Raw genomic sequence first — 26,957 nt, 5'->3', positions numbered from 1 at the left:
TGCTCAGGGCAAAACAAACCTCTTGTCCGCTTGTAGTTTCAAATGCGGAAGTGGGTCGGGACCAGAGCAGGAGCAGGAGAGTGAACAAGGATTGGATCGGAAAATTGATCCAATAGGAGCCATCCGGGTCGGATGGTTCCTATTGGTCAATTTCTTTTCAGTTTTACAGACACTAGAGAGAATGGATTTTTTTGGTTCCTTTTACTCTCCACATTGTGTGGGTGGTACTATTGGGTCATAACCACCATCTAAATGATGTTAATAATAATAACAAATCTTTCAAATCGTAGACCATAGCTTTAAGGGAATCACGTAATTTTGCTTAGCAATGCTAGCTGGATATCAAAGTGTCCCCTGCGTGACAGTAGTCTGACTCAGCAGCCGTACTGTTGGTACAGACTGTGTTGTATCCAGGCAGCGTTCTTCTCCCTGTCGCTATCTGTGTGTTACCATTTCTAAAATCCCCTTCAGTACCTGAAACGACAACCTCCAAGAGAGCAGCCTTCACACTGAAATTAGCAGTTTACTCGAACACCACCTGGTCTGTAAGGGTACAAACATACAGTGAACAAGCTAGCAGCTCATTTTAATGCCATGGTTAACCTCTCCACATGCAAGACAAGTTCCCCCGACACTGTTTCTCCAGGCAGGGACACCATCGGTGATGCCCAAGATTATGATTGGTTTAAATAAACCCAAACAAGCCAGAATATTTTTTACCCCTAAACCAGAATAAGATTTGGTGCCTGACCTTAGTCCAGCAGTGACGCAGCACTGTGGTTTGGATGTGAGACCAGCCTGCAACAAGAAAGAACCAGCTGAAGATTATAAACGTACGGTCAGGATCAGGCAGCACAGTGACAGTAACTGACTACATGTAATTTGAGTATCGGTCTGAAGCTGCAAAGACTGAAATAACACGACAAATTTTTCCTTTCACAGCATTACATCATTTTAAAGAGTGAGTTCAGTGGCTCATAGAAAGCATGAAGCAACATCTAGTAGCTTTAATCAACATCTCAGCACTTTGATACTTTATTTTGTTAAAAGAAAGAATTCAGCTAAATCATGCTGTTGAATGAGGTTCCTTTCTAGTGGTGGAGTGTTGCCAAACCCCAGTCAAATGAGTGCACATCTCAGAGGTCAATAGGTGGATGGAAACACAACAGGAAACTGTGGACTGTTTTACCAGCTGGTGTCAGTCCAATCATAGCTGCTGCTTCTGCTTTACCAAAGATTTCTTTCACCACCTCCTTTCAGACCTGACAGATTTACTGCATATCATCACTATCATCACTAACATTTCACCTGAGGAGTCTCCTCCTCATGAACTCACTTTGTAAAGTCATTGCCAGAGACCAACCAACACAGATTTTAGGTGCTGATGTCGATCCCAATATGGGGGAGTAAAAACATTCTGATATTGAGTTATGGGCTGGTATTCTTCTTTACACCAAATACACACCTTTTTTCCTCATATGTGGTTATAAAACACAGAGATTTGAACACAATGGAAGCAGGATATGTTTACAGTTCAACAATAAACCTTCATGTGCAAAATGACATCAGTGGGGTTAGTTTGAAATATCTGAGTGTCACCTGACACATCGCTGCTGTAGATACACCAACAGTTCTGTTGGCAGCTTTGACAGCACCTCTCCTGCTGCACTGTGCAAATTCTACAATACAGCGCCATGGCACAGCCACTACATCAGCATTATGCTGCAGTTGCAGTTAGGGCTGGGTATTGTTAAGAATCTCACGATTCGATTCGATTTCGATTTCGATTTCGATTCGTTAGGTCACGATTCGATTCGATATCGATTCGATATCGATATTGATTGAAATGCATCGATATCGATTCAGTATCAAGTAGAAATACACAAGTAAGAGTACCAGAAATGTTTTTTAAATAATTAATTATTTAGTTTCATGCCTTATGAACAGCCATGGTATAACTCATTGCATGACAAAACATGACACTGCTTTAACACTGAACTACAGTGCATGTAAATTTAAATTGTAAATGACAGTGCTGTATTAACACTGAACTAAAGTGAATGTAACTTAAATTATGTATTTCTTGCCGCTTGGAAACTGTAAATAAATAACTCATAGCATTTTGGGCAAAAAAACAAACATCTGAAAATATAACATCAGCACAATAATACCAGTATGGTATACAAAAGAAATATATATATATAGAGCGAGAGAGAGAGAGCTTAGATCAGGCCCAAAAAATCAAGCCCGACCCTACCCGAGCCCGTGCACGTTGTGTCCGAGCCTGGCCCGGCCCGACACATTAACTGTAATTATGAGCCCGAGCCTGATCTGAACCTGACAATTTTTTAATATGTGGTGTAACAGTCAGAGTTATTCAATGTAGCGCCACTAGGTGGTGCCTCCTTTTGTTTAGTGGGTAATGTAACCTGCACGATGAAGAAAAGCAGGTGTACTTACGCTCCCCGTGAGAAAGGATACTGCCGACAGAGCGAAGACTCCTACCTGCACTAAAGTGGACCATCACCTTCCCCTTCACCAGCCCACGTTACAGTGGGCTGTTATAACTGACGTTCTCAACTACAACTCCGAGGTGTTTTAACTACAGAAGTCTGTTTACAATTATCTTAATGAATAATGCAACAAGGACGAAGCATGTACACTGCGTTGTTTGTTTATTCAGAACGGAATGGATCGCGAATGAAAAAAGTAATGATTAAAAAAAAAAAAAAACACAAATGCTTGATCAAGGGCCCGGGCCCAGGTTTACACCGGAATACAAAATGATTCCACACGTCTGCTTTCAGGTTTGAAAGCGCTGGCTTAACGCTGCTGCTACTCACTACGGTCGCCATATTGTTATGGTTTGGTCTAGTGCGGCCCCCGTCCGTACAGCGCGAATCACATGAGGCTGTTGCTCACAGCGCCCCCACTGGCCAGGGGCTTGAATCGATTCAGAAGATTGCTGAATCGATATTGAATTGCAGGGAAAAGAATCGCAATGCATTGCTGAATCGATATTTTTACCGACCCCTAGTTGCAGTTAAATCCAAAAGTGCAGCACTTGTTAACGAATCGTGTTCTCTATGAAGACGTCTGTCAGAGATTTTTTGAGAGCGGTAACCTCCTAATTCTCTGCGCAGGAAAAATTCAACACTTTATGATCGCTTCAATATGAATTTTTGCAGAGTCTTCTCGTTTATGTCTCTCGTTAGCAACAGATGACCAGCTCTGCTCAGTATGTCTTTTCACAGAAATTATGAGATAATAGAGATAAAAGTTAGACATTAATTGTCAATTCACACTGATATTTATCCAATGTTTAAAAAAAAAGTGACTTTAAAATAGGGCTGCACAACTAATCGAATTTTAATCAAGATTATGATTTTGGCTGCCACGATTAAATTAAGATGATCGTCACGATATTAACATTTAAAAAGCGGGCTCTGTTGCAAATCAAGTCAGGCACTTTCTCAACCCAATAGTCAGCCAACCATCAGGGGGCGAACGAAAGGTTACGGCTTCATTAAGCTTCCTAAATAGCAAGCGAGCGAACCCTGCAGCAAAAGTAAAAAGTGAAGAAGAAAAGTGAAAAAGAAAAGTGATTAGAATGTGTACTTTTCAATCAGCCTGTCCTGCCGCGAGCGATATCGCTCCGTCCAGCGATGTTGCTCAACCCTGAAAAAATTGCTCACTCTGTCTCTATCTGGATGACATTTCGCGGCGATGTCCCGCCCCTAACACTTCTAAAACTTCTAACTTCCTTAACTCCTTCTCTTTTCAGAGTTGTGTCTGCGCCACAGGGCAACACAACTAACTTATTCGACCACCTGAAAAAACACCACAAACCCAGATATGATGAATGCATGAAGGCCAAACCTAACGCTGGTCCACTAAATCCCCGTCCGTGTCCAGCGCCAACCCAGACAACCCGGGCACTTTATGATTGCACTCTGCAATGGCATATTTATTTTTTGCCCTTTGTCTTGGGTACATTTTATTTTATTATTTATGATTTATTATTATTTTAAGTTTCAATTTGAAGCCTTGTTCACATACGGTTTGTTTAAAAAATAAAGTACAATAAAAAGATGTTTTACCTAACATAATGAATAATCGTGATTAATAATCGTGATTTCAGTATTGATAAAAATAATCGTGATTATCATTTTGGCCATAATCGTGCAGCCCTACTTTAAAACATTCTATACAATAAGCCAACAGTGTCAACCTGGAGAAAAGCTAAGCTACTCCATCTGGTCACATGACCTGCAGGTTGTAGCGGTCCCTCCCTCGAGTGTTTCACCTGGTCACACTGATCAGTTCTCAAAATAAAAGCCCAGATTGAAGCTGACAGCCTTTATGTAGAGCTGCAACCACTGATTCATCCAAAATTAATCACAGACTCTACTTTTCTTTGTCCTTCTTGACAGTACATGATGAGTCTTTAGGTTTGGACTATTGGTTGGACAAAAGAAATCTGATGATGTCCCTTTGCCCTCAGGAAAATTTTGATGAGAAGCAATTAATCATGAAAATTATGGTCAGAATGTCACAGCCCTCCTTTTATATACATGTACTGTAGAAGTATCAGTTTGGCTTTATAAATGCTCCTATATATATTTTTTTTTACATTAACTTAATTTAACCTGACGCAGTCAATAGGATGAAGGTTTCAGAAACTGGATTGTGTCTTTATATTGCTAACAGCATGGAGAGATGTTTGTTGTACCATGTCTCAGTTTGTACTCTGCTCCTCTCTGCGTATCACAGAAAACACTATTGCAGAGACTCAGTGTGTCCTTGTTCTTGCCTGCTGAGGTTGTGATGTGGTGTAGTGATGCTACAGTAGAAAGTGTGTGTGTTGGGTGTCCTTGGAGTGTCTCAGCAGCAGACAAACAAACAAAAGACAGAACAGATGCAAAGTGCCTTTACACCAATAAATGCACTGTGTGCTTCAGCTAATCGGGAACAGAGAGTGTGCTGCCTCTGAATTGTGCATCTGCTGAAGGGAAACAGTGGACTCACAGCTGAGATGTGGCAGGATCCTGTTACACTACAGCACCTCTGAAAATAAGACTTCATAAATCCTTTAATGAGAGAGTATGATGGTAGTCCTCTGAAAATGATGAGAGCAGAGCAACAGGGTTTAGTTAAAGCTGCCGTAGTCCAGCTCCATGATCTCCATGATCACTTATGACATCATCAATTTTCTTTATCGCACACAGCTAATTTTTCATCATTTAAATCCCCCCCCCCCCCTTTTTTTTTTTTAGAAAGTCCTTTAAAAGTACAATATAAAAACTGCTTCTTTTTAATACCAGTAACTGTGTGATCTCCTCAGTACAGAAACATTACTAAATCAGAGAGCAATAATCTCTTTTTCAGGAAAGGCCTGATCACATTCACACAGTTACAAATACAAACAAAGAAAATAATCAAATATAAGCTAGTACCAGAGAATATGATGCCATCAACAAATCATTAATTGTATAGAAAGTAGTGGTAGTGTCATGAATCAACTCATTGTTTCAGCACTATTCATACTGCAGCTATGGTGCAGTATACTGTGTTAGAAACAACAGTAACCTCTGTGGGTGAGTTATACAGATATTTTAGAGGCACTTCATAACATTCAGAACCATGTTTTTGAAACAAGTATGAGATAATCAGCAAATGTGTTTTCATCACTGGTTATTGCTGAATTGCATCAGAATCATTTGAAGACAGAATAATATCAGTGTGGAGGATTATTTATAGAAAACAAGCGTTATTGTTAGATTGGAGACACAAATATTCATGCGAGTTATCCTTATTCCTGGGAGACGTGGAGAGGGGGGAAGATGATAAAGAACAAAAGGAGGAGAGATAACTTGATGAAAGCCAAGGCAGAGGAGAGAGAGATGAAAGCAGCAGGCACAGCAGCATCATTAAAATAATCATGTATAATTGAAGGAACATTTCCATGGCTGACTCTCTGCTCGGAATCAAAGGCTAACACTAAAGGAGAACAGGAGGGACTCATCTCCCTCACTTTGACTTCTTTCAGCTGAAAGACGACATACTGTGGAGATAACACTGGGAAATATACACATCCAGCTAGTGATTGTCAGTATCCTTCAGGCATTCATTTAGTGATTGTACTGGGCTAAGCTGATCTCATGTTATGCTCATTTTCAGGTTTATACTTTTATTTTGGGTGTCTGTTAGATAATATTTGCATGCTTTAATGTTCACAATATTTTCCTCATACTGTCCACTGCTGCAGCACCTCTATTCACCCTCTGTCTGAACGCTCTGTTTTAGTTCCTGTCTCTTTAAGACTCCCCTCCTGAAAAAAGCCCAGTCTGCTCTGATTGGTTGGCTGTCACAGGCCTGAGCAAGCGTGCCCACTGTGTTTCCACATCAGCTCCATCGTAGTTTTTGCAACGGATCGGCAATTTTGAACGTGGACCCAAGCCTGATGATTTTTATGTCAGCTGTTGTAAACAGAGCACAATTTGTGGAAGAACGCAGATGCACATGTAACGTTACTCTGGCAACACTGTGGATATGTCTGCAGTGTGAAAATATTTTAAATTAGAAAGCGAAAGCAGACGCTGACAAGATGCTATTCACTTCTTTGTGGAGAGCACCACAGCCAGCGAGGACTCTCAGGTGACCGTATCAGAAGACCTTATGGGATTTTAGTTGTATTAACTGAGAACTGAAGATGATCACAACATCCACAGACATACCTCCTGTGCTATAAATGTTTTTTCTGAGCTCTTAGCAGAGCTGCATTTTGATGAAAGTCTTAGACCTTTGTCACAGCTGCTTTGCAACACATCTTCATAATGAAAAGACTGAAGAGGTCAGTTCCCAGTGACTGACTCCCAAAATGACTTGTGTTGCAGAGTGAACCTTGGTTGTACTGTCACAGTTTGTAAGTTTAGGCACTATAGCTAGGGGTGTGAATCTTTGGGTGTCTCACGATTCGATTCGATTTCGATTTCGATTTCGATTCTTAGGGTCACGATTCGATTCAGAATCGATTCTTGATTCAACCGATTCTCGATTAAAAAATTGATACAGTGCATAGTGTGTTAAAGCTGGGGTCTGCAAGTTGGAAAAACTATCAAGACCATGAAAGATTTTGAAAGTATCCAGCCAGTAAACTCCGCCCCCTGCACTCAGGAGTCCGAGTCCTCACGAGCGGTGAGGAGGACAGCGCATCATTTTGTATCACAACGTCCGACTACCAATAACTTTACGATGTCTCATTCACCTGTAAGTAAACACCTACTATAATCAAATTGAATGTATACAACCAACATAGCCATTGCTAGCACTGATAGCTGTCAAGCTAGCTTTTTTTAGCATTGAGACATTGTTTTGAAAGTGTGTTTTGATGTTGTAACTCATTGCTGGTTAGCTAGCAACAGCTGGCTATGGTAACATTAGATATGGAAAAGCTAAAACATAAAGATTAGTGGTGGGCCTGCTACGTGTTTTATTTTTGTTTCCCTCAGTGAATCACAGACGAACGTGAATACTGTATTGGACTCATGATGATACGATGTTTTGCATGTTAGAGCTTCCACAATGACAGCATTGTTGACTCTGATGATGAAGACACGCCAGAGCGAAGCACATCATCCCGTCAGAGGAGGACATGAGTGGAGGCAGAGGCCGTGGACGTGAGAGCGACAGGGCAAGGAGCAGGTGTTCATAGGTCGAGTAGATCTTCAAGCTCAAAGGATTGCGCATGAGCAGGTCAGCATCTAAAGTCGAACATTACTGGTGCTTTTTTTCCCCTGATAACCACCTACAACTACTTGTGTTTGTACAGTATTGTTGGAGCCATATAACAATATTTTGGTTTGTTCTATTTTTATTTACTTGTAGTTTTTTGGTCCCAACACAAGGTGTCACAAGCGCCATAGAAGGCATATAGGTATGCGCCAGGTAATGAGCGGCAGGTGTGTGAGAGGGAACCGCATATAGTTTTTTGACCGTGTTAGAGAGAGAGTGTGTTAATATAGAAATTAGAAAAAGTATTAGCGTTTTGAGTTAAATTTAATGTCATGAATGTAAATGAATAAACGGGTCGCTGCACCGAAAGTTACAGAACAACTGGACGTGGTTTATTGTTTTTCAAGAACACGCGTCCGAACAAAGAGTTCTCCCTCATTGCCGCCTCAACGACGCAAATATATTAGTCTTTATAGGAAGACTATGTAAGGGATAATGTATAGTTCGGAGGTTGTTATGGAGAAATAAACCCCGACAGGTTGTATGGAACCATACCATACAACCTGAAGGGGTTTATTTCTCCATAACAACCGACTAACTATACATTATCCCGCTTATTACACGGCCTTACGACTGAAATAAATAATAAATAATCACCCACAATGATTCAGCAGCGACAAGGATCGCTCGGTAAAGTTTTAACTTTCACTTCCACTTTCGGGGCCTGAGAGAGGAGCTGGACAGCGTGCTGTGGTTGGTGTAACGCGTTGAGAGTCCAGCTGTCTTGCTTATGTTGCTATATGTTGCCAGGGCGGATCAGAGCGCCGTCCCTAGCTGCTCTCATGTGTCCAGTCACAGACATGATCTGACGACTTTCGAGGCCGGCCTGAGAGAGGAGCTGGACAGCGGTGCTGTCTTGCTTATGTTGCTACATGTTGCAGGGGCGGATCAGAGCGCCGTCCCTAGCAACGGTCTGTTATACTTGACGACGGTCATTATACAGAAATAACAGACCGTAGAACGCAGCGATGGACCAATCAGAGAGCAGCATTCAATAGAGCCGTGTAATAAACAAGTATATTGACCAGGCATGTAACTTGGACACACGTGCCCTGTTCAGAATCACATTTTTTGCCAAGTAGTTTTTCACCATTTGAATTTGTGTTTTGGTGCATAACAATAAACACAGTGAGTAGAAACATGTAAAGAAAGATAAAGGGCTGGTCCTTTTTATTTTTTAATGTAATATAAACTGGGACATCTGTACAGTTTTGTCCGGGAATGTATAAAGAATTGACCATTGAAAGTGTATATGTTCACAGTATGCTGAGGACAGTCGAGCTCTGTTCCATAAAAATATCTAATCATGTTGCTCATCTGTTGCTTTACAGGCCAGAATTCAAGGACTACGTTTGGAGCAATCACATCAAGTGCTGGACTCTGCCTGACACCTATTTATTTGTTGTTCTGTTTTTACCCGTTTTGCATTATCTCTAACTTGTTTGAATAAAGTCTTGAAAATCATAAATGCCTTTTCTTTACACTTCCAGCATAAACAACCAACCCATTACAATTCTTACACTTTACATGATGCACTAATAATAACAACGGAATTAGGTAAGACTCTTGTTTATTCCATTTCTCGGAACACATGTAAATAAATAACACTACAAATATAGTATACAAATAGTATACCTTTTATCATTTAGACAATATACAGTACAATTAGCATAAACAACTATATACAGGAAGGAAATCCAGAGGTTTCTTGACCGGTTATGCTGTTGATGTCGGTGCTGTCTCAATCCCCTACTGTCTTGGCAGCGATTGTCCTGTAGAAAGAACACAATTACTATCTGACAGTAAATGCAGCTTTTCAAGGACCTTGAAATTAATTTCAATTTATTATAACACCACAACCTGAGTTGCATTTTATACAGTGACAAATATTCCTGAAAACAACCAGAAATAGTCTCTGTTACATCAGAATTGTGCCATTTACAGTCATTTCATATTTACCAATTCTACTTTTTGGGGGGTGAGCAAAATATCACTTTCAGAGTAATTTACATAGTTTCACATTCTCATTGTTTTTTCTATGCATTTTGACAGTAGCGTGTACAAGCTTTACTTGCTGGACTTCTTGTTGTACACCTTAGAGTACCTGGCCTAAGAGAGGAATTCTATCCTCTCTGCAAACAATTATAATAATTACAGAAAACTGGATAAGGATGGAGAACTCAATGTGTTTACAGGACATAAAGTTACATCTAAATGTGTTTATGGGGCATGAAAATGTTATTGATTCGCTCAAAGACAATACAGGACTGTTGCTATGTAAAAAAAAAAATGAAGTCCGGGGTTTAGGTGGGTGATGGGAAGCTTATGTGATGGTGGCAAGCGATTATTTATAGGGATTGTCAAGTGCATTGTGTGTTTCCCACATTCTACTGTGGTAAGCTAACAGTCAGATCATGAACTGAAATGCAAAGTCTGTTTTCTTTTAAAAAATGCCTTACTAATATGTAGGCCTGGGCGATAAACCGAAAATTTACGACGATAACCGACGTCATTTTGCTCATGTCGGTATATTCGGTGTAAAAAAAAAAAAAAAAAAAAAGTCATTTTTTTCTTGGTTGGCTGTGTGTAGGCTACCGGTATTTTCATGTGTAACTGTTGCCAAAATGCAACCTCTGCTTATTTTGTGAATGAACACGAGTCAAACCTTTGTGTAAATGCATAATTAAGACGAAAAAGCCACTTTTAAGATTCACTACAGTTTCGTTTCCAGGTCAAACTCATTTACAATGGAGGTGCAGGGGGAACTTTTCTGTAGCATCAAAATCGCTATTTTTAAAACACTAAGAAGACTCGACACAACATGAAACTCTGCTCGTAGCATCACCAGGGTCTCTACACATGAACACGAGCATTGAGAACATCGTTTGTGTACACAAAGTTTGCTAAAAAGAAGGTTTTTGAACAACTCACGTTAGCTTAGCCGTCCTGCCAGTCAAGATGCGTCGATCCCCGATGTAACATGGAGCTTTCTCCTTCGTGTTACGCCGCACTCGGGGATCGATGCTCGTGTTCATGTGTAGAGACCCTGGTGATGCTACGAGCAAAGTTTCATGTTGTGTCGAGTCTTCTTAGTGTTTTAAAAATAGCGATTTTGATGCTACAGAAAAGTTGCACCACGCACCTCCATTGTAAATGAGTTTGACCTGGAAACGAAACTACGGTGAATCTTAGAAGTGGCTTCTTCAGTTCTGGAGGAAACATTGTTACATGCCTCAGATCCTGCCTGAAGCCTGAAATGGTAAACATGCTAGTGTTTCTTAGCAAGAACCTGGAGTAAACACTAGTGTGTAGAGTAGAGTGATCACATGCAGCCATGAGTCAGATTCACATCTACAACACTAGTCTGAGTAAACAGGTCAGGATACCAAATCTGCTGCTCCTTTTTGAAGTGCCCTGTTCAAGCCCCTCTTATTCTTAATCATCAGTGTTCTATTGACATTTCCTCACATAGCATTATTTAACGTATTTGTTTAAAAGAGTTTAAAGTTGTCACATGGCAGTGTTATTTGCAATAGTTTTTTCAGTGTTTTCAGTGACATTTTTGTTCATAACAGTATTTATCATTTGTTTACAAGTGACACTTTTTTTTTGGCGTCAGGGGGGTGGGGATTTTTACTTATCGTTCATTTATCGTTATCGGGGTGAGCTGCTCAATATATCGTGATACTGATTTGAGGCCATATCGCCCAGCCCTACTAACATGCAATAGTCTCAAGCAGTAGGGCAACATGTGACTGCTAGGACCAGTACTTGTAGCATTTCCTGGTGCAGCTAAAGAAATGATGTCACTCCTTTTCCTATTGTATCACTGCTAAGGAGCACATTCATGCACATAAAGCAAACCAACTTGATATGAAAGAAGGACACATGCATACATGAAATGTTTCCATCAAAGACACATATTACATGTATAACAGTGGTTTGATCCATGTTGCTATCAGCATCAAGTTACACTCACCTGTCAGAGAGAGACTCTGCAGAAATAGTGGAAACATCAGGACATGGTTCTGCTCTGAACTGACGCTTCAAGGCTGGACGTTGATGCGTCCCAGTCATAACTATAGGACACAGAAATAGGCAACATCAGCACATTTCTAAAACGTCTAGTTCAAAGGCTATAAGAATGAACGTCACATAAGTACCATCTTACAAAATCGGCTCACAAATACAATGCAAACCACATTCACAGATTAATGTAATCTTCCTATGACCTCTGAACAGTGGACTTGGCCTTTCACATGTGTAGCACACAAGAACTAGTCCGCCCCTCACATACAGCTCCTCTGGCTAATGTCCGAACAGCCCAGAGTAGCAGTGCATTTATGAACACTGCCGTATGGATCAGATCCACAATATATGTAAACGTTGGTCTGCGTGTAAACGGTGACGTCACATGTAAATATGTTTCATACGGCAGCAGTCTGTTATTTTAGCTAGCTAGCTAGCTAACGTCAGCTACAACTGGCTAACATTAGCTAGCTAGCTAACATAAGCTACAACCGGCTAACGTTAGTGTTGGGTGAATACATGCGACAGCAACATAAGGAGCTAACGTTAGCTATGTTGACTACATAATGCAGAGTAATGATACATTTCCCCAACAAAACAAAAGAGCTCATTACCTGTCCAACAGAGACACAGCTACCATGGCGTCCGTCCTCAGGTCTTCGACTCCTTCAGTTGTCACCATCGCTTAAAAGACTGCGGTCAAGCCACCACACAACTAGAAACACTTGGTCAAGCCACCCCACACGTTATTTTGCGGTGCGCGCATATACTGCACATTACGGTAATGGCGAGAAAAGACTCGTTTCAGATTAAAAGCAGGCGTCCACAACGAAACCAGGACGTAACAAATACTCACGTCGATCTGATCTAGCCTTTTCAAAGTAAAAGCCTGTTACACGCTCATATTTCCTTAATATTAATGTTAACGTAGAAAAAATAGATTAAAAAACTACCCGTTATTACTGGACTGTTCCACTTCAGACTGATAGTACTCGACCTCGAGATGACACCCACAAAAAATCAGGTCATTCTGATGTTGCATTTCAGAATAAAAGCCCTCTGAACTTTCATATTTCTCTGTACAGTAGGACTCATATTTCTTAAAAACTACCCGTTATTACTGGACCGTTCCACTTCAGACTGATAGTACTCGACCTCAAGATGACACCCAAAAAAAATCAGGTCAATCTGATGTGGCATTTCAGAATAAAAGCCTTTTGAACTTTCATATTTCTCTGTACAGTAGGACTCATATTTCTTAAAAACTCCCCGTTATTACTGGACCGTTCCACTTCAGACTGATAGTACTCGACCTCGAGATGACACCCAAAAAAAATCAGGTCATTCTGATGTTGCATTTCAGAATAAAAGCCCTCTGGACTTTCATATTTCTCGGTACATTAGGATTCATATTTCTTAAAAACTCCCCGTTATTACTGGACCGTTCCACTTCAGACTGATAGTACTCGACCTCCAGATGACACCCAAAAAAAATCAGGTCATTCTGATGTTGCATTTCGGAATAAAAGCCCTCTGGACTTTCATATTTCTCTGTACATTAGGATTCATATTTATTAAAAACTACCCGTTATTACTGGACCGTTCCACTCCAGACTGATAGTACTCGACCTCGAGATGACACCCAAAAAAAATCAGGTCATTCTGATGTTGCATTTCGGAATAAAAGCCCTCTGGACTTTCATATTTCTCTGTACATTAGGATTCATATTTATTAAAAACTACCCGTTATTACTGGACCGTTCCACTCCAGACTGATAGTACTCGACCTCGAGATGACACCCAAAAAAAATCAGGTCATTCTGATGTGGCATTTCAGAATAAAAGCCCTCTGGACTTTCATATTTCTCTGTACATTAGGATTCATATTTATTAAAAACTACCCGTTATTACTGGACCGTTCCACTCCAGACTGATAGTACTCGACCTCGAGATGACACCCAAAAAAAATCAGGTCAATCTGATGTTGCATTTCAGAATAAAAGCCCTCTGGACTTTCATATTTCTCTGTACATTAGGATTCATATTTATTAAAAACTACCCGTTATTACTGGACCGTTCCACTTCAGACTGATAGTACTCGACCTCGAGATGACACCCACAAAAAATCAGGTCAATCTGATATTGCATTTCAGAATAAAAGCCCTCTGGGTAGTTTTTAAGAAATATGAGTCCTAATGTACATAGAGTACAGTCAAATTTAAAAGTTCAAAGGGCTTTTATTCTGAAATGCAACATCAGAATGACCTGATTTTATTTGGGTGTCATCTTGACGTCGAGTACTATCAGTCTGAAGTGGAACGGTCCAGTAATAACGGGGAGTTTTTAATAAATATGAATCCTAATGTACAGAGAAATATGAAAGTCCAGAGGGCTTTTACTCTGAAAAGCAACATCAGAATGACCTGATTTTTTTTGGGTGTCATCTTGAGGTCGAGTACTATCAGTCTGAAGTGGAACGGTCCAGTAATAACGGGTAGTTTTTAAAAAAAACAATTAATCATACTGTACATATAATACAGAGAATTATGAAAGTTCAAAGAGCCTTTATTCTGAAATGCAACATCAGATTGACCTGATTTTTTCCAAGTGTCACCCAGAGGTCGAGTACTATCAGTCTGAAGTGGAACAGTCCAGTAATAACTGGTAGTTTTTAAAAAAAACAATTAATCATACTGTACATATAATACAGAGAATTATGAAAGTTCAAAGAGCCTTTATTCTGAAATGCAACATCAGATTGACCTGATTTTTTCCAAGTGTCACCCTGAGGTTGAGTACTATCAGTCTGAAGTGGAACAGTCCAGTAATAACTGGTAGTTTTTTCATAAATTTTTTAAGAGTAAACATTAATGTAAAGGAAATATGAAAGTGTAACAGACTTTTATTTTGAAGGGCTACCTCAGCGCGACGTGAGTATTTGTGACGTCCTGGTTTCGTTGTGGAAGCCTGCTTTTAATTTGAAACGAGTCTTTTCTCGCCATTACCGTAATGTGCAGTGTATGCGCGCACCGCAAAATAACGTGTGGGGTGGCTTGACCAAGTGTTTCTAGTTGTGTGGTGGCTTGACCGCAGTCTGAAAAGCCGCTCCGATGTTGACTCGTTTTACTTCTTGCACAGTGCAAGTTCTTTTCTTGATAGCCTTCTTGAGTTCAGCCTTTCTTTTCTGTCTCTGTTCAGCAGTTTAAGCTGCTGTAGGTACCGCTGGTGATGAGAAGTGTGGCTGTAGTTTCTCTGCCATTCTTGTCGTAAACAGTCCGCCATAGCTCCAGTGTAGAAAGCCGGTCACGCGCAATGACTGATGCGCAGACTCAAGCCTGATTTCACTGACATGTCGACTACAAAGGAGGACGTGGAGACGACAATGGAAGTGGCAGCGGAGAGTTTTAAACGGTGCCATTCATACGCCAAACAACACCTTGTGGACAGTGATGATGACTCTCCTAGCGCGAGCCCACAGAAAAAAACACCCCGTTGCGAGCCGGAGCCCTCCAACGTTGTCCTGCTGGCGGCAATTAACAAGCTCACCGAGTCGCAGCTCGGCTTCAGAGAGAAGCTGGAATCCATAGAGGCGTCCATTGAGAACAACTTCAAGAGTATTCAAACACTCTTTTCCTCAGTCCACACAGCAGAGAAGAATGTAGGGGAGCTCACATCCAGAGTGGATCCCCTGGAGCTCCAGGTTAAAACCCTGACCGCTGAAAACAAGAAGCTGGTGGACAGAATCAACGACATGGATGCGTACTCCAGACGCTGGAACTTGAAGATCTCCGGGATCCCCGAGTCCGAAGGTGAAAATGTAAAGATGAGGGTGATTGACATCTTTTCCCGTGTCTCACCGGGTCTCGCCGACTCTCTTCAAAAGACGGTGGACATCGCCCACAGACTGGGACCACGACCGAAGAAGGAAGATCAGCATCCACCGCGCCGCATCATAGTTCGGTTTTCGCTCCGGGCACACCGTGACCAAGTCTGGGCGGATGCTAAAACCTCTCGGGTCCTCAAGCAGAAGAACGTGAAGATATCGGAGGACTTAACCCAGCAGGTGAGGGATGCGAGAGCGAAGCTGTGGCCGCTGGTAGAGGAGGCGAGGAGGCAGAACAAGAGAGCAGGCTTCAGCGGCCCTTTTGCTATCATTGCTGGTAAGAAGTTCTCTGCTGAGGACTTGACATGAAGTATTTGCCTGAGTAGATAGGCTCAACTTGGAAGAACAATTTAATTTTGATGTATGGCAGCTATTTAATAAGCTGCATATGTTTTGTGCTTATTTCCCCTTGCCTCTTCTTCTAAATAGACAAGACAACTAAACTGTTGGATTTTTGTGTTTGTTCCTAGAGGATAGCTCTAAGTCTTGAGCTGGTTAGGATATTTCTTTTTTACATTGTCCTAACTAAAAATGATTACAGAATCTGTTTTGGGTTTATTATTTTGTAGCATGATTCTGCTATATAGTTTACATGGGTCAGTTTCTAAATTGATCACTCAAAGTAAAGGTTTTGGCTTGTGAATTCAAGTTTTGTACATTTCTCAACTTTTTGCATAACTTCTTCTAATTCTACTACTGTTCAAGTAGTTCTGTTCATCTGTGTTTTGTGTACGTGTGTGATATTCGTTTGTCATGTTTTTCTCTAAATGTACGGGGAGTACGAGATTTAACTAAAAGAAAAGCTTTATTTTTATTTTGTAGTCATCAAAATAAGGATGTCTATTTTTTACAGGAGACCCATTCCACTTCCAGCTTTTCAAATTTGAATGTCAGCGTTTTTCAATGCGTTTTGGAAAGCAACAGTTAAGAGATCAAAATAAGGCTTATACTAATAATTTAAAAGAGTTAAATGATATGTTAAATATACCTGTTCCAAGAAATGAAGATAAAGTGCGCTTGCACTCATTAAGGGAAAAATTAGACCTTTTTTTCCAGACAAAAGCAAGGGGAGCATTCATAAGGTCTCGGGCTAGATGGTTGGAACATGGAGAGAAAAATTCATCCTTCTTTTTTAATCTGGAGAAAAAACGTGCAGAGGCAAGAAAAATATCTGCTTTATATATTGATAACAATCTCTGAAAACGAAAGGGAAATTTCTTCATTTATCTCTAACTTTTATCAGAAATTATACACTTCCTCGTTTGATTACAAAAATGCCAACTAATAAAAGTTCTGGTCCAGACAGATTGCCTTATGAATTTTATTTAACTTTTTGGGAAGATTTAAAACATATGTTATTGGAAGTCTTTGTTGATTGTGCCCAAAATAAGCAACTGACTGTCTCTATGAAGCAAGGGTTAATATCCCTGATTCCCAAACCTGGTAAAGATATTCTTTATCTGGATAATTGGCGTCCTATAACGTTGCTAAATTCAGACTACAAAATACTTGCAGCACTGTACACTAATAGATTAAAATTTTGCTTAGAGGAAATTATTTCTATAACACAGTCAGGTTTTATGAAAGGTCGGCATATCTCTAATAATATAAGGCTTGTCCTAGATATTTTAGATTATGGAGATTTGTTTGATAAAAAATCACTGATTTTGTTTTTGGACTTTTACAAAGCTTTTGATACTGTAGAGCATTCATTTATTTTTGAGGCTTTGCAACATTTCGGGTTCAAAGAAAACTTTAGGAACATCATAAGTACACTTTACACTAATATTAATAGCTGTGTATCCCTGGCACATGGTACCTCTTCTCGTTTTGATATAAACCGTGGGATAAGACAAGGGTGTCCAATTTCCCCTTTCTTATTTTTGATAGCTGCTGAACTTCTTCATCTGTTTATTGTTAATTGTGTGAATGTAGAAGGTATTAAGATAGGTCACAATGTTCTAACCATCAGTCAGCTGGCCGATGACACCTGTCTGTTTCTTCAAAATGAACTTTAAGTCCCTATTGTTATAAAAGCTTTAAATGTGTTTTCAGGTGCCTCTGGTCTCACAATTAATAAGAGAAAGTGTGATATAATGGCCATACATGATTCGGACACTGTTTCAATAGATGACATTAAGGTGAAAAAAGAGGTTAAATACTTGGGTATCACAATAAGCAAGTCTTCTAGTGAGAGGATTTCTCAAAACTTTATGCCAAAAATTGAAAAGTCTAGATCTATCTTCAACTGTTGGTTACAGAGAGATCTTACTATTATAGGTCGAACTTTACTTTCTAAGGCAGAAGGTCTATCTAGACTAGTGTACCCAGCATTATCTTTATATGTAGATCGCAAAACCTGTGCAGCTATTGATTCACTCTTATTTAAATTTATATGGAAACACAAAAATGAGTATATAAAGAGGAAAACACTTATCAGACAGTTTTCAGAGGGGGGTCTTAATGTCTTGGATTTCCAAACTATCAACAGTATATTCAAAATCAATTGGCTAAAACATTGTCTAGCACATAATAATGCTCCATGGTTTTTTATTCCCAACTTTTTGTTTAATAAATGTGGTGGCTTAAAGTTTTTGCTGTCATGTAACTTTACCTCAGGTAAACTGCCTGTTAAACTTGCCAACTTCCACAAACAAGCCCTGGACACATGGAAAATTGCTTTCAAACACAACTTCTCTCCTCACACATGTATCTTATGGAATAATCAACATATTGTTTACAAGAATAAGACCCTATTTTTCAAAGACTGGTATGATCAAGGTGTTATGTTTGTTTTTGATCTTTTGAATGATAATGGGGACCTAGCTACCTATGATGAATTCATCCAACGAAAAGGTTTAGACATTTCTCGCTCTATGCATTCCAGAATTCTCAAATGTATTCCTACCAATTTGTTGTCTCTTATTAGAGCGCCTGTTCTGTACACACCTTTCTCAGGAATGATTCCTGCTCTGTGGCTTGGTGGAAAGGTTCTTGAAGAACGTTCATGTAACAATGCTCATATTAGATCAGTTTTTACTTCTGTTTATAGTCAGTACCCAAACTCATTTCATCGTTGGAGAGTGATGTTTCCTGACATTAGTAACAATGTCTGGACTGAATTTAATAGATTTTTTGTCCCCAATAAAGTTAAAGAAATACATATTAAAGTCTTACATAGATATTATCCCTGTAATGAACTCATTAACAGATTTAGACCTGATGTATCCCCTTTGTGCTCCTTCTGCAAGAAAGAGGTTGAGTCCTTCTCTCATTTGTTTTATGGATGTCTCTATGCTACTAATTTTTGGACTCAAATATCTTTATTGATTTGGGAATCTCATAAAGTTTTGATCACTATTACTGAAAGTATGGTCTTATTCTTAAATGTTGAATGTAAAAATAAGGAAGTTAATAACGTAATAAAATTGTTGTGTCTGTTGGGTAAATTCCATTTACACAAAGCCAGATTTCTCCAGGCTATGCCAAATGAAACTTTATTTTATGTGGAACTTAAATCTTTTTATGACTCTGTCTGTAAAATATGTAAAAACAAGAAAGCTTTGAAGACATCCAGTCTTATGGAAAAGATTATGGTCCATATTACTAGATAAAATCTCTACTGTTTTTTCTATTTATTTATTTAATTAATTAATTAATTAATTAATTTATTTATACATATATTTATTTTCTGGCTCTTTATTGTTCATAATTATTCTTAGCATCTGGATACATTGTATTTTTATTTTATTTATTTATTATTATTTCATTTACTTATTTTTGTCAAGTTCTGCTATATGCGTTATGCACTCTCTGTACTTTAGTGTTGTTTCATGTCAGTATGATGTCATGTTTGTATAATGTCATGTCTGTATGTTTCAAATATGATAATAAAGTTTGGTTAAAAAAAAAAAAAAAGACTCCAGCCTGATTTATGCTTCTGCGTCGCGGCGACGGCGTAGCTACGTCGTCGACGCAGACCCCTACGCATATGGCGAGTGGATAGTGCCACGGTTACCCAGCCAAAGGAGACTGTCGTGTGGAATTGACGTCTGAACCCTTTGCAACACATACGCCGTCAGTGTAGGTCGTCGCTGATAAGTACGTCGCCTCACCTACGCCGTCGTCAGGGTCGTGTTGACAAGTACGTTGCCACATGTACGCCGTCGTGACTCTAATGTACTGCTATCTTTAAATGCTTGATGGCGCTGTTGAATTGTTTGTATTTCAATGTCAGCAATAAAGTTAATGAGAAAAAAATTGAGTGTCATTTATTGAACCAAAGATACTGTATTTACCGTCTTTGATTGAATTTACTCTATACGTTCAGCCACAAGGTGCAAATTGCTTCAAATATATATCAAATTATGTTTTAAAAAAATCAAAATTATTTTCATTTTCTTTCACACAGACAGTCAGTTGAGTTTATTAATTCGACTGTTGCTAATAGAACAGATGCATTTTCTTATACCCAATACAAATTAGTGAAAACATGCATTAATGGATAACAAATAGGCTAGAATAAAACACACTTCTCATCTGAGGCATGAAATTAATTTTATTTATTCCAACATGCTGTTTAAATTGGAATCTGTTTTTATGACATTAAAAACTTCACCATGACAATAATAATAATTAAAAAAAGCAATAAAAAAAGAAAAAAAGGAAGAGGCCATAATCACAGCGACATAAACATAAAATAATGACCGACCGAATTTTGCGATGGACTGGACAACCCTGAGGTATGAATATCTCTGCCGTCATAAGATCCATTTGCAACAGTGCCTCACATAACCTCAAAACAGATTGTGGTGACAAAACAAAAGTGTTTTAACAGCAGGAGCTTGAAAGAGAAACAGGGGTAGTCGCTGAGGAGAGGGATGGTGGGAAAGGAGATTGAAAAAGCCCATTTAACTAAATAAATAAATAAAAATAATAATAATAAGTGTGAAGTCAATTTTGTTTATCAGATAAGATTGTTTGAAAAATAAGTCCTGAACAAGAAATGCATCTGAAACTAAAACACTGCAAAGACACATCTTTAACAAGGTGTAGCCTACCAGTCTGTAAACATTTTTTTTTTTCTGCTGTACTATTGAACATCTTAACATGGGACTCACTGTAGAAGCCAGAGTACATTAGTGTTACAACAGTTTCTGGTATTTCACTGTTGATATCTCTGAATCTTCAATCGCAACATGTTCTTTTCTTTTTTTTTCTTATATTGAAAAATATTTATAGGCTATATAGCCTACAGAACACAGAGCAATAGATCAGCACACAAATAGAACATGGTATGCACACAGTATGCACATTAAACACAATGGATAACTGATATTCACAGAGTAATGTAACTTTTGGTATTGCTCATACACATTTTCAGCAGTAATGCACATTCACGTGACAGCAAGTGATGTAGTCTGGACAGTAATAGATCTCAGACTGGCTTCAACTTTGTTGGATATTCACAAATAGCCTACAAATTGATGATAACTGTGCAAGGATTACACTACGTTTAGGCTAATAGTCATACACAAGGATGAAAAATATTACCTTGTGGTCAATTATGCTTAGCTTTATTGATTAACTTTACTGTTTCAATTTTAGGCTCTTATTGAAAAATTTCACGTCTTGGAAAATGTTGTCTTCATTGATGACTAAATAAACAAACTGAAGACATGTACTGACGACGGCGTACATGGGGCAACGTACTTAGACGACGTGTGTTTCACACGTCTTTGGTGACGACGTACCTAGTTCAGACGTCCAGAGCAGGCGTAAATTTTGTTGGTAATCCTAACATACGCCGTCGTCACGTCGCCGTCGTTAAGCCTAGTTTATGCTTCTGCGTCGCGGCGACGGCGGAGCTGCGTCGTCGACCCTACGCCGTCATTGAGCATTCGAAGTTCTGCGTCGAGGGAACGCGTTCAATTCACCGCCAAGCCGGGGGGGGGGGATTGGTTTCGGGGGGGTTCTTGCTCTCTTGCACTGCAGTTGCGGTCAGAGCGGATATGCTGTGTAGCATTCTGGTCACAGTGTGGGGCTACAAGCTACATGCTACACAACACCAATACTCCTCCTGCCCTGCTGGGATCTCACAAAGCATGGAGTTCACAAGCAATAGGAGACAAGCATGCAAGCAGCAGAAGTAATAACTGGCGGTGTTGTTATACTGTTGACCGGAAAAGCAACTGCCGGAATGACGGTCTGAGCGGACCAATCCCAGTCCTTGCCGTTCGCGTCTCGACGCGTCGACGTGACGCGTAGTCAGGATTTTTTGGAGGCGCACGTCAGGCTACGGCGCAGGGTCTGCGTAGGGGTCTGCGTCGACGACGTAGCTACGCCGTCGCCGCGACGCAGAAGCATAAATCAAGCTTTACACGTTCTTTCAGTGCACTCGCCGTGACGTCGCCGCCGGTCTCTCATCTGCTGTCCCATTCAGTCCCATTCAAAAATCCACACGGTCTGACACACGGTTCTCCTTCTCCTGGTAATCCTTGGTTTGGCACTATCCACTCGCCATATACGCAGACCCTGCGCCGTAGCCTGACGTGCGCCTCCAAAAAATCCTGACTACGCGTCACGTCGACGCGTCGAGACGCGAACGGCAAGGACTGGGATTGGTCCGCTCAGACCGTCATTCCGGCAGTTGCTTTTCCGGTCAACAGTATAACAACACCGCCAGTTACTTCTGCTGCTTGCATGCTTGTCTCCTATTGCTTGTGAACTCCATGCTTTGTGAGATCCCAGCAGGGCAGGAGGAGTATTGGTGTTGTGCAGCATGTAGCTTGTAGCCCCACACTGTGACCAGAATGCTACACAGTATATCCGCTCTGACCGCAACTGCAGTGCAAGAGAGCAAGAACCCCCCGAAACCAATCCCCCCCCACCCCCCCTCGCGGCTTGGCGGTGAATTGAACGCGTTCCCTCGACGCAGAACTTCGAATGCTCAATGACGGCGTAGGGTCGACGACGTAGCTCCGCCGTCACCGCGACGCAGAAGCATAAACTAGGCTTTTGCTACGTGGACCCTGCGCCGTAGCCTGACGTGCGCCTCCAAAAAATCCTGACTACGCGTCACGTCGACGCGTCGAGATGCGAACGGCAAGGACTGGGATTGGTCCGCTCATACAGTCATTCCGGCAGTTGCTTTTCCGGTCAACAGTATAACACCGCCAGTTACTTCTGCTGCTTGCATGCTTGTCTCCTATTGCTTGTGAACTCCATGCTTTGTGAGATCCCAGCAGGGCAGGAGGAGTATTGGTGTTGTGCAGCATATAGCTTGTAAGCCCCACACTGTGACCAGAATGCTACACAGCATATCCGCTCTGACCGCAACTGCAGTGCAAGAGAGCAAGAACCCCCCGAAACCAATCCCCCCCACCCCCCCTCGCGGCTTGGCGGTGAATTGCAGACCAACGCGTTCCCTTGACGCAGAACTTCGAATGCTCAATGACGGCGTAGGGTCGACGACGTAGCTACGCCGTCACCGCGACGCAGAAGCATAAACTAAGCTTCAGCAGAGGGTGGGGCGGGTGGTCAGGTAAGGGCACATTGATTGACAGCTAGTCCGTCCATACAACATCCTCGGGACGTTAACAAGGATTGGGAGGCGTTTTTGCAGCCCTGGAGCTGCCAGAGATAATGGACTTATTTTGTTTTTTTTTCAAATAATTTAATATTTTGATTGCTGTCAGGATGTTAAGAAAGGTTATACAAATATGATAAATCATGCTTTTGTACCGAATTGCAGACCCAAGCTTTAAGGCAAATTATGGCATCAAAACAATACAGTTTGTATAAGATAATGTGATTTTTAAACAAACTGATTCCAACGATGTAATCACACAAAGGCAAACACTAAAAAAAGGTAACATTTATTCATGCTAAACAAATAAAAACTTACTTACTGTACAAGAAATAACTTGCATAAATAAAATTGCCTAAATAAAAGCTTAGGCCAGCTGCCTTTTTCTCCCAGAAGTTACAAAAACTGTACACAAATAACACAAATTGGTGTTTTGTGTGATTTTTCAATATATATATATATATATATATATATATATTTTAAATCGATTTTTGAAGTTTATGAATCGATTCAGAATCGTGGATGATTAGAATCGCGATTCTTATGTGAATCGATTTTTTCCTCCACCCCTAACTATACCCTCACATAGTTATAATATACATGTGACTATATATAATCACAGTTGGACGTTGGACTTTATGTTACGTGAGGGACACAATTAGCAGCCTTCTGGGTGAAAGTGCTCGCTTATCCTACCATCCATCCTTGACCTCCTCCTCATGTGGATTTGTGCTCTTTACACTACGTCAGCTGACTTCCTTCTTTGCTGCTGTGATAATTGCTGCGGCAGCCAGAGGTCTCCACCTAATAAATGTAAACTAGATGATAAAAATCGATCAGATTGAGCTTTCATTTTGATCTGACTGGTACCAAAGGAAACCCTGACAGTGTCAGCGATGTTGGTTTATTTTCTTTTTCAGAGATCCTTTATTGATTTGTTTGTGCAGAGGGTTCACTCTGGACAGATCTGAGGAACTGAACTTTGTAACAAACGTATTGTTGAATCACTGAAGGCTGGTATTTGTTGTTGAACTCTGGAATCCTTTTTTTTGGTGAATATTATTTAAACTTGTCCAACCATAACCTGCAAAAAGACACCAGGATAATGTCAAGCTGTTGGTGTAAAATATCTTATTAAAGAAGAGTTTGAGAATGTTAATGACAGTTGTTGGGACATTAATATAATGATCTGAATCAGAATCATGGATTTAGAGAATAATGACGGATGTGTGTATGGTCTAATCTTGGCTCAGTTTGTTTGGTGAATGTATTTTATTACTAAGTCTGTGGATATTACTGTCTATTTAGAGTGTCTGTATGCAGAACTGAGCTTTACTCTTCACTGTAGAGCTATTGATGTGATATTGAAATGGTTGATAAGAGCTTAATATTCAGTTCTCTTCCTGTCTACAGGTCATTTATGCTCTCAACACCAAGAATGACGAACACGAGGAAGAAATCGAGTCTCTGAAAGAAGCCCATGAGGACGAGGTATGGACACAACACAAGACCAGACACCTGTTATGTATGTGAAAGTGTCAAGACTGACCGTGTTTTAGCTGTCTGCAGCCCACCTGCAGTAAGCACGTCAATACACATAATTTTTGGATAAAAAAAAATGACACACCTTATCTCGAGAAAAGATCTCGTAATTATGAGATCAGGATCTCGTAATTATGAGAAAAAATCTGGTAATTATGAGATAGTGAAACACTTTTTTAAAATTATTTTTTATTATTTATTACTCGACCGTTCCACTTCAGATTGATAGTACTCAACCTCAGGATGACACCCATCAGGTGAAAATCAGGTCAATCTGATGTGGCATTTCAGAATAAAAGCCCTCTGAACCTTCATATTTCACTGTATTATATGTACATTAGGATTCATATTTCTTAAAAACTACCCATTATTACTGGACCGTTCCACTTCAGACTGGTAGTACTCGACCTCAGGATGACACCCAGGAAAAAGCAGGCCAATCTGATGTGGCATTTCAAAATTAAAGCCCTCTTAAATGTCAGATATTGTCAATATTTACATGTATATTCAGACGGATATTAAAAAAAAGTTTTCCACAAAAATTTCCACAGACTAATTTTAATTCAGACTGGTAGTGGTCCACCCCAGAGACTCACTCATGTAATATCAGGAAGTTCTGATGTGGAATTTCAAAATTTAGGTCCTCTGATATTTTAAATATTTTAAATATTTTTCCTCAAATTCAGATTTACATTGAAGGGTAACTCCCTGTTTCCACAGAATAATTTCTGTTCAGAATGATAGTACCCCACCTCAGAGACTCACTCATTTAATATCAGGAAGTTCTGATGTGGAATTTCAAAATTAAAGCCCTCTTAAATGTCAGATATTGTCAATATTTACAAATTCAGATGGATATTAAAAGGAAACTCCCTGTTTCCATAGACTAATTTTAATTCAGACTGATAGTGGTCCACCTCAGAGACTCACTCATATAATATCGGGGAAGTTCTGATGTGGAATTTCGAAATTAAAGCCCGCTGAAATTTTAAATATTTTGTGTGGAAACAGGTAGTTTCTTTTTAATGTCAAGCTGAATTCACATGGAAATATTGACAATATCTGACATTTAAGAGGGCTTTTATTTTGTAATTCCACATCAGATCTTCCTGATATTATATGAGTGAGTCTAAGAGGTGGACCACTATCAGTCTGAACTGAAATTAGTCTTTGGAAACAGGAAGTTTCCTTTTAATGTAAATCTGAATTTGAGACAAATATTGAAAATGTAATCCAAATTTCAGAGGGCTTTAATTTTGAAGGTCCACATCAGAACTTCCTGATATTACATGAGTGAGGCTCTGAGGTGGACCACTATCAGTCCGAACTGAAATTAGTCTGTGGAAACAGGGAGTTTCCTCCTAATTTCGATCTGAATTAAGAGAGAAATATTAGAAATATTTGACATTTTAGAGGGCTTTTATTTTGAAAGGCTACATCAGATTGATGTGAGTATTTGTTACGTCCTGGGGTTGTTGTGGAAGCCTTTGAAACAAGTCTTTTCTCGCTATTAGTGTAATCACACTAATAAAACACACAGTATATGCGCGCACCGCAAAACAACGTGTGGGCTGGCTTGACCGCAGTGTTTCACTATCTCATAATTACGAGATCTTTTCTCATAATTACGAGATCCTGATCTCGCAATTACGAGATCTTTTCTCATAATTATGAGATCCTGATCTCGTAATTACGAGGTAAGATGTCTATAATTTTTTTTTATCCAGTGAATGCAATGCGTTTCCGTAGAATAGTGAGTATGGCACTGATGAATCGGTACATCAACAGCATCTGTTATCTCTGGGGATGTCCCGCGATCGGGATCGGGGCCGATATTTTTTTTTACTGATCGGGGTCGGCAATTTTGAACGTGGACCCAAGCCCGATTATTTTTACGTCAGCTGTTGTCAACGGAGCGCAATTTACGGCAGAATGCAGACGCGCGTGTAACGTTAGTCTGGAGAACCTGTGGATAAAATGTCTGCAGTGTGGAAATATTTCAAATTAGAAAGTGAAAGTGAAAGCAGTCCAACGGCGACATGTAACAACGGCAATACGACCGTTTCGTGAGCTGGTAACAAAAGAGCTGCATTTAATACTACAAATTTGATATGGCACATA

General features: G+C 40.0%; 1 protein-coding gene and 1 long non-coding RNA gene across 4 annotated transcripts in view; one reads left to right on the top strand and one right to left on the bottom strand.

Annotated features, from left to right (window-relative positions):
- LOC311253604 (protein FAM184A-like) overlaps positions 1-26,957 on the top strand; it is a 200,268-nt gene that overhangs the window by 30,924 nt on the left and 142,387 nt on the right. For all 3 annotated transcript variants that reach the window (XR_014621718.1, XM_084347699.1, XM_084347698.1), the window contains exon 2: positions 24,708-24,785. Coding sequence is in view for 2 of the 3 variants with exons in the window: in XM_084347699.1 (XP_084203825.1) it covers positions 24,708-24,785 (78 nt within the window). In the remaining variant the exon portion in view is untranslated. The remainder of the gene's footprint in view (positions 1-24,707; positions 24,786-26,957) is intronic.
- Positions 9,354-12,558, bottom strand: LOC311253605. The gene is made up of 3 exons (XR_014621719.1): positions 12,438-12,558; positions 11,774-11,873; positions 9,354-9,566 (listed from the first exon to the last, which is right to left on the bottom strand). It is a non-coding gene; the product is annotated as an uncharacterized lncRNA (long non-coding RNA).

Source organism: Pagrus pagrus (genome assembly GCF_965226575.1).
Source record: "Pagrus pagrus genome assembly, chromosome: 24".
Classification (NCBI taxonomy): domain Eukaryota; kingdom Metazoa; phylum Chordata; class Actinopteri; order Spariformes; family Sparidae; genus Pagrus; species Pagrus pagrus.
The sequence above is the reverse complement of the archived record's forward strand: the minus strand, read 5'-3'. Positions and strand labels throughout refer to the sequence as shown.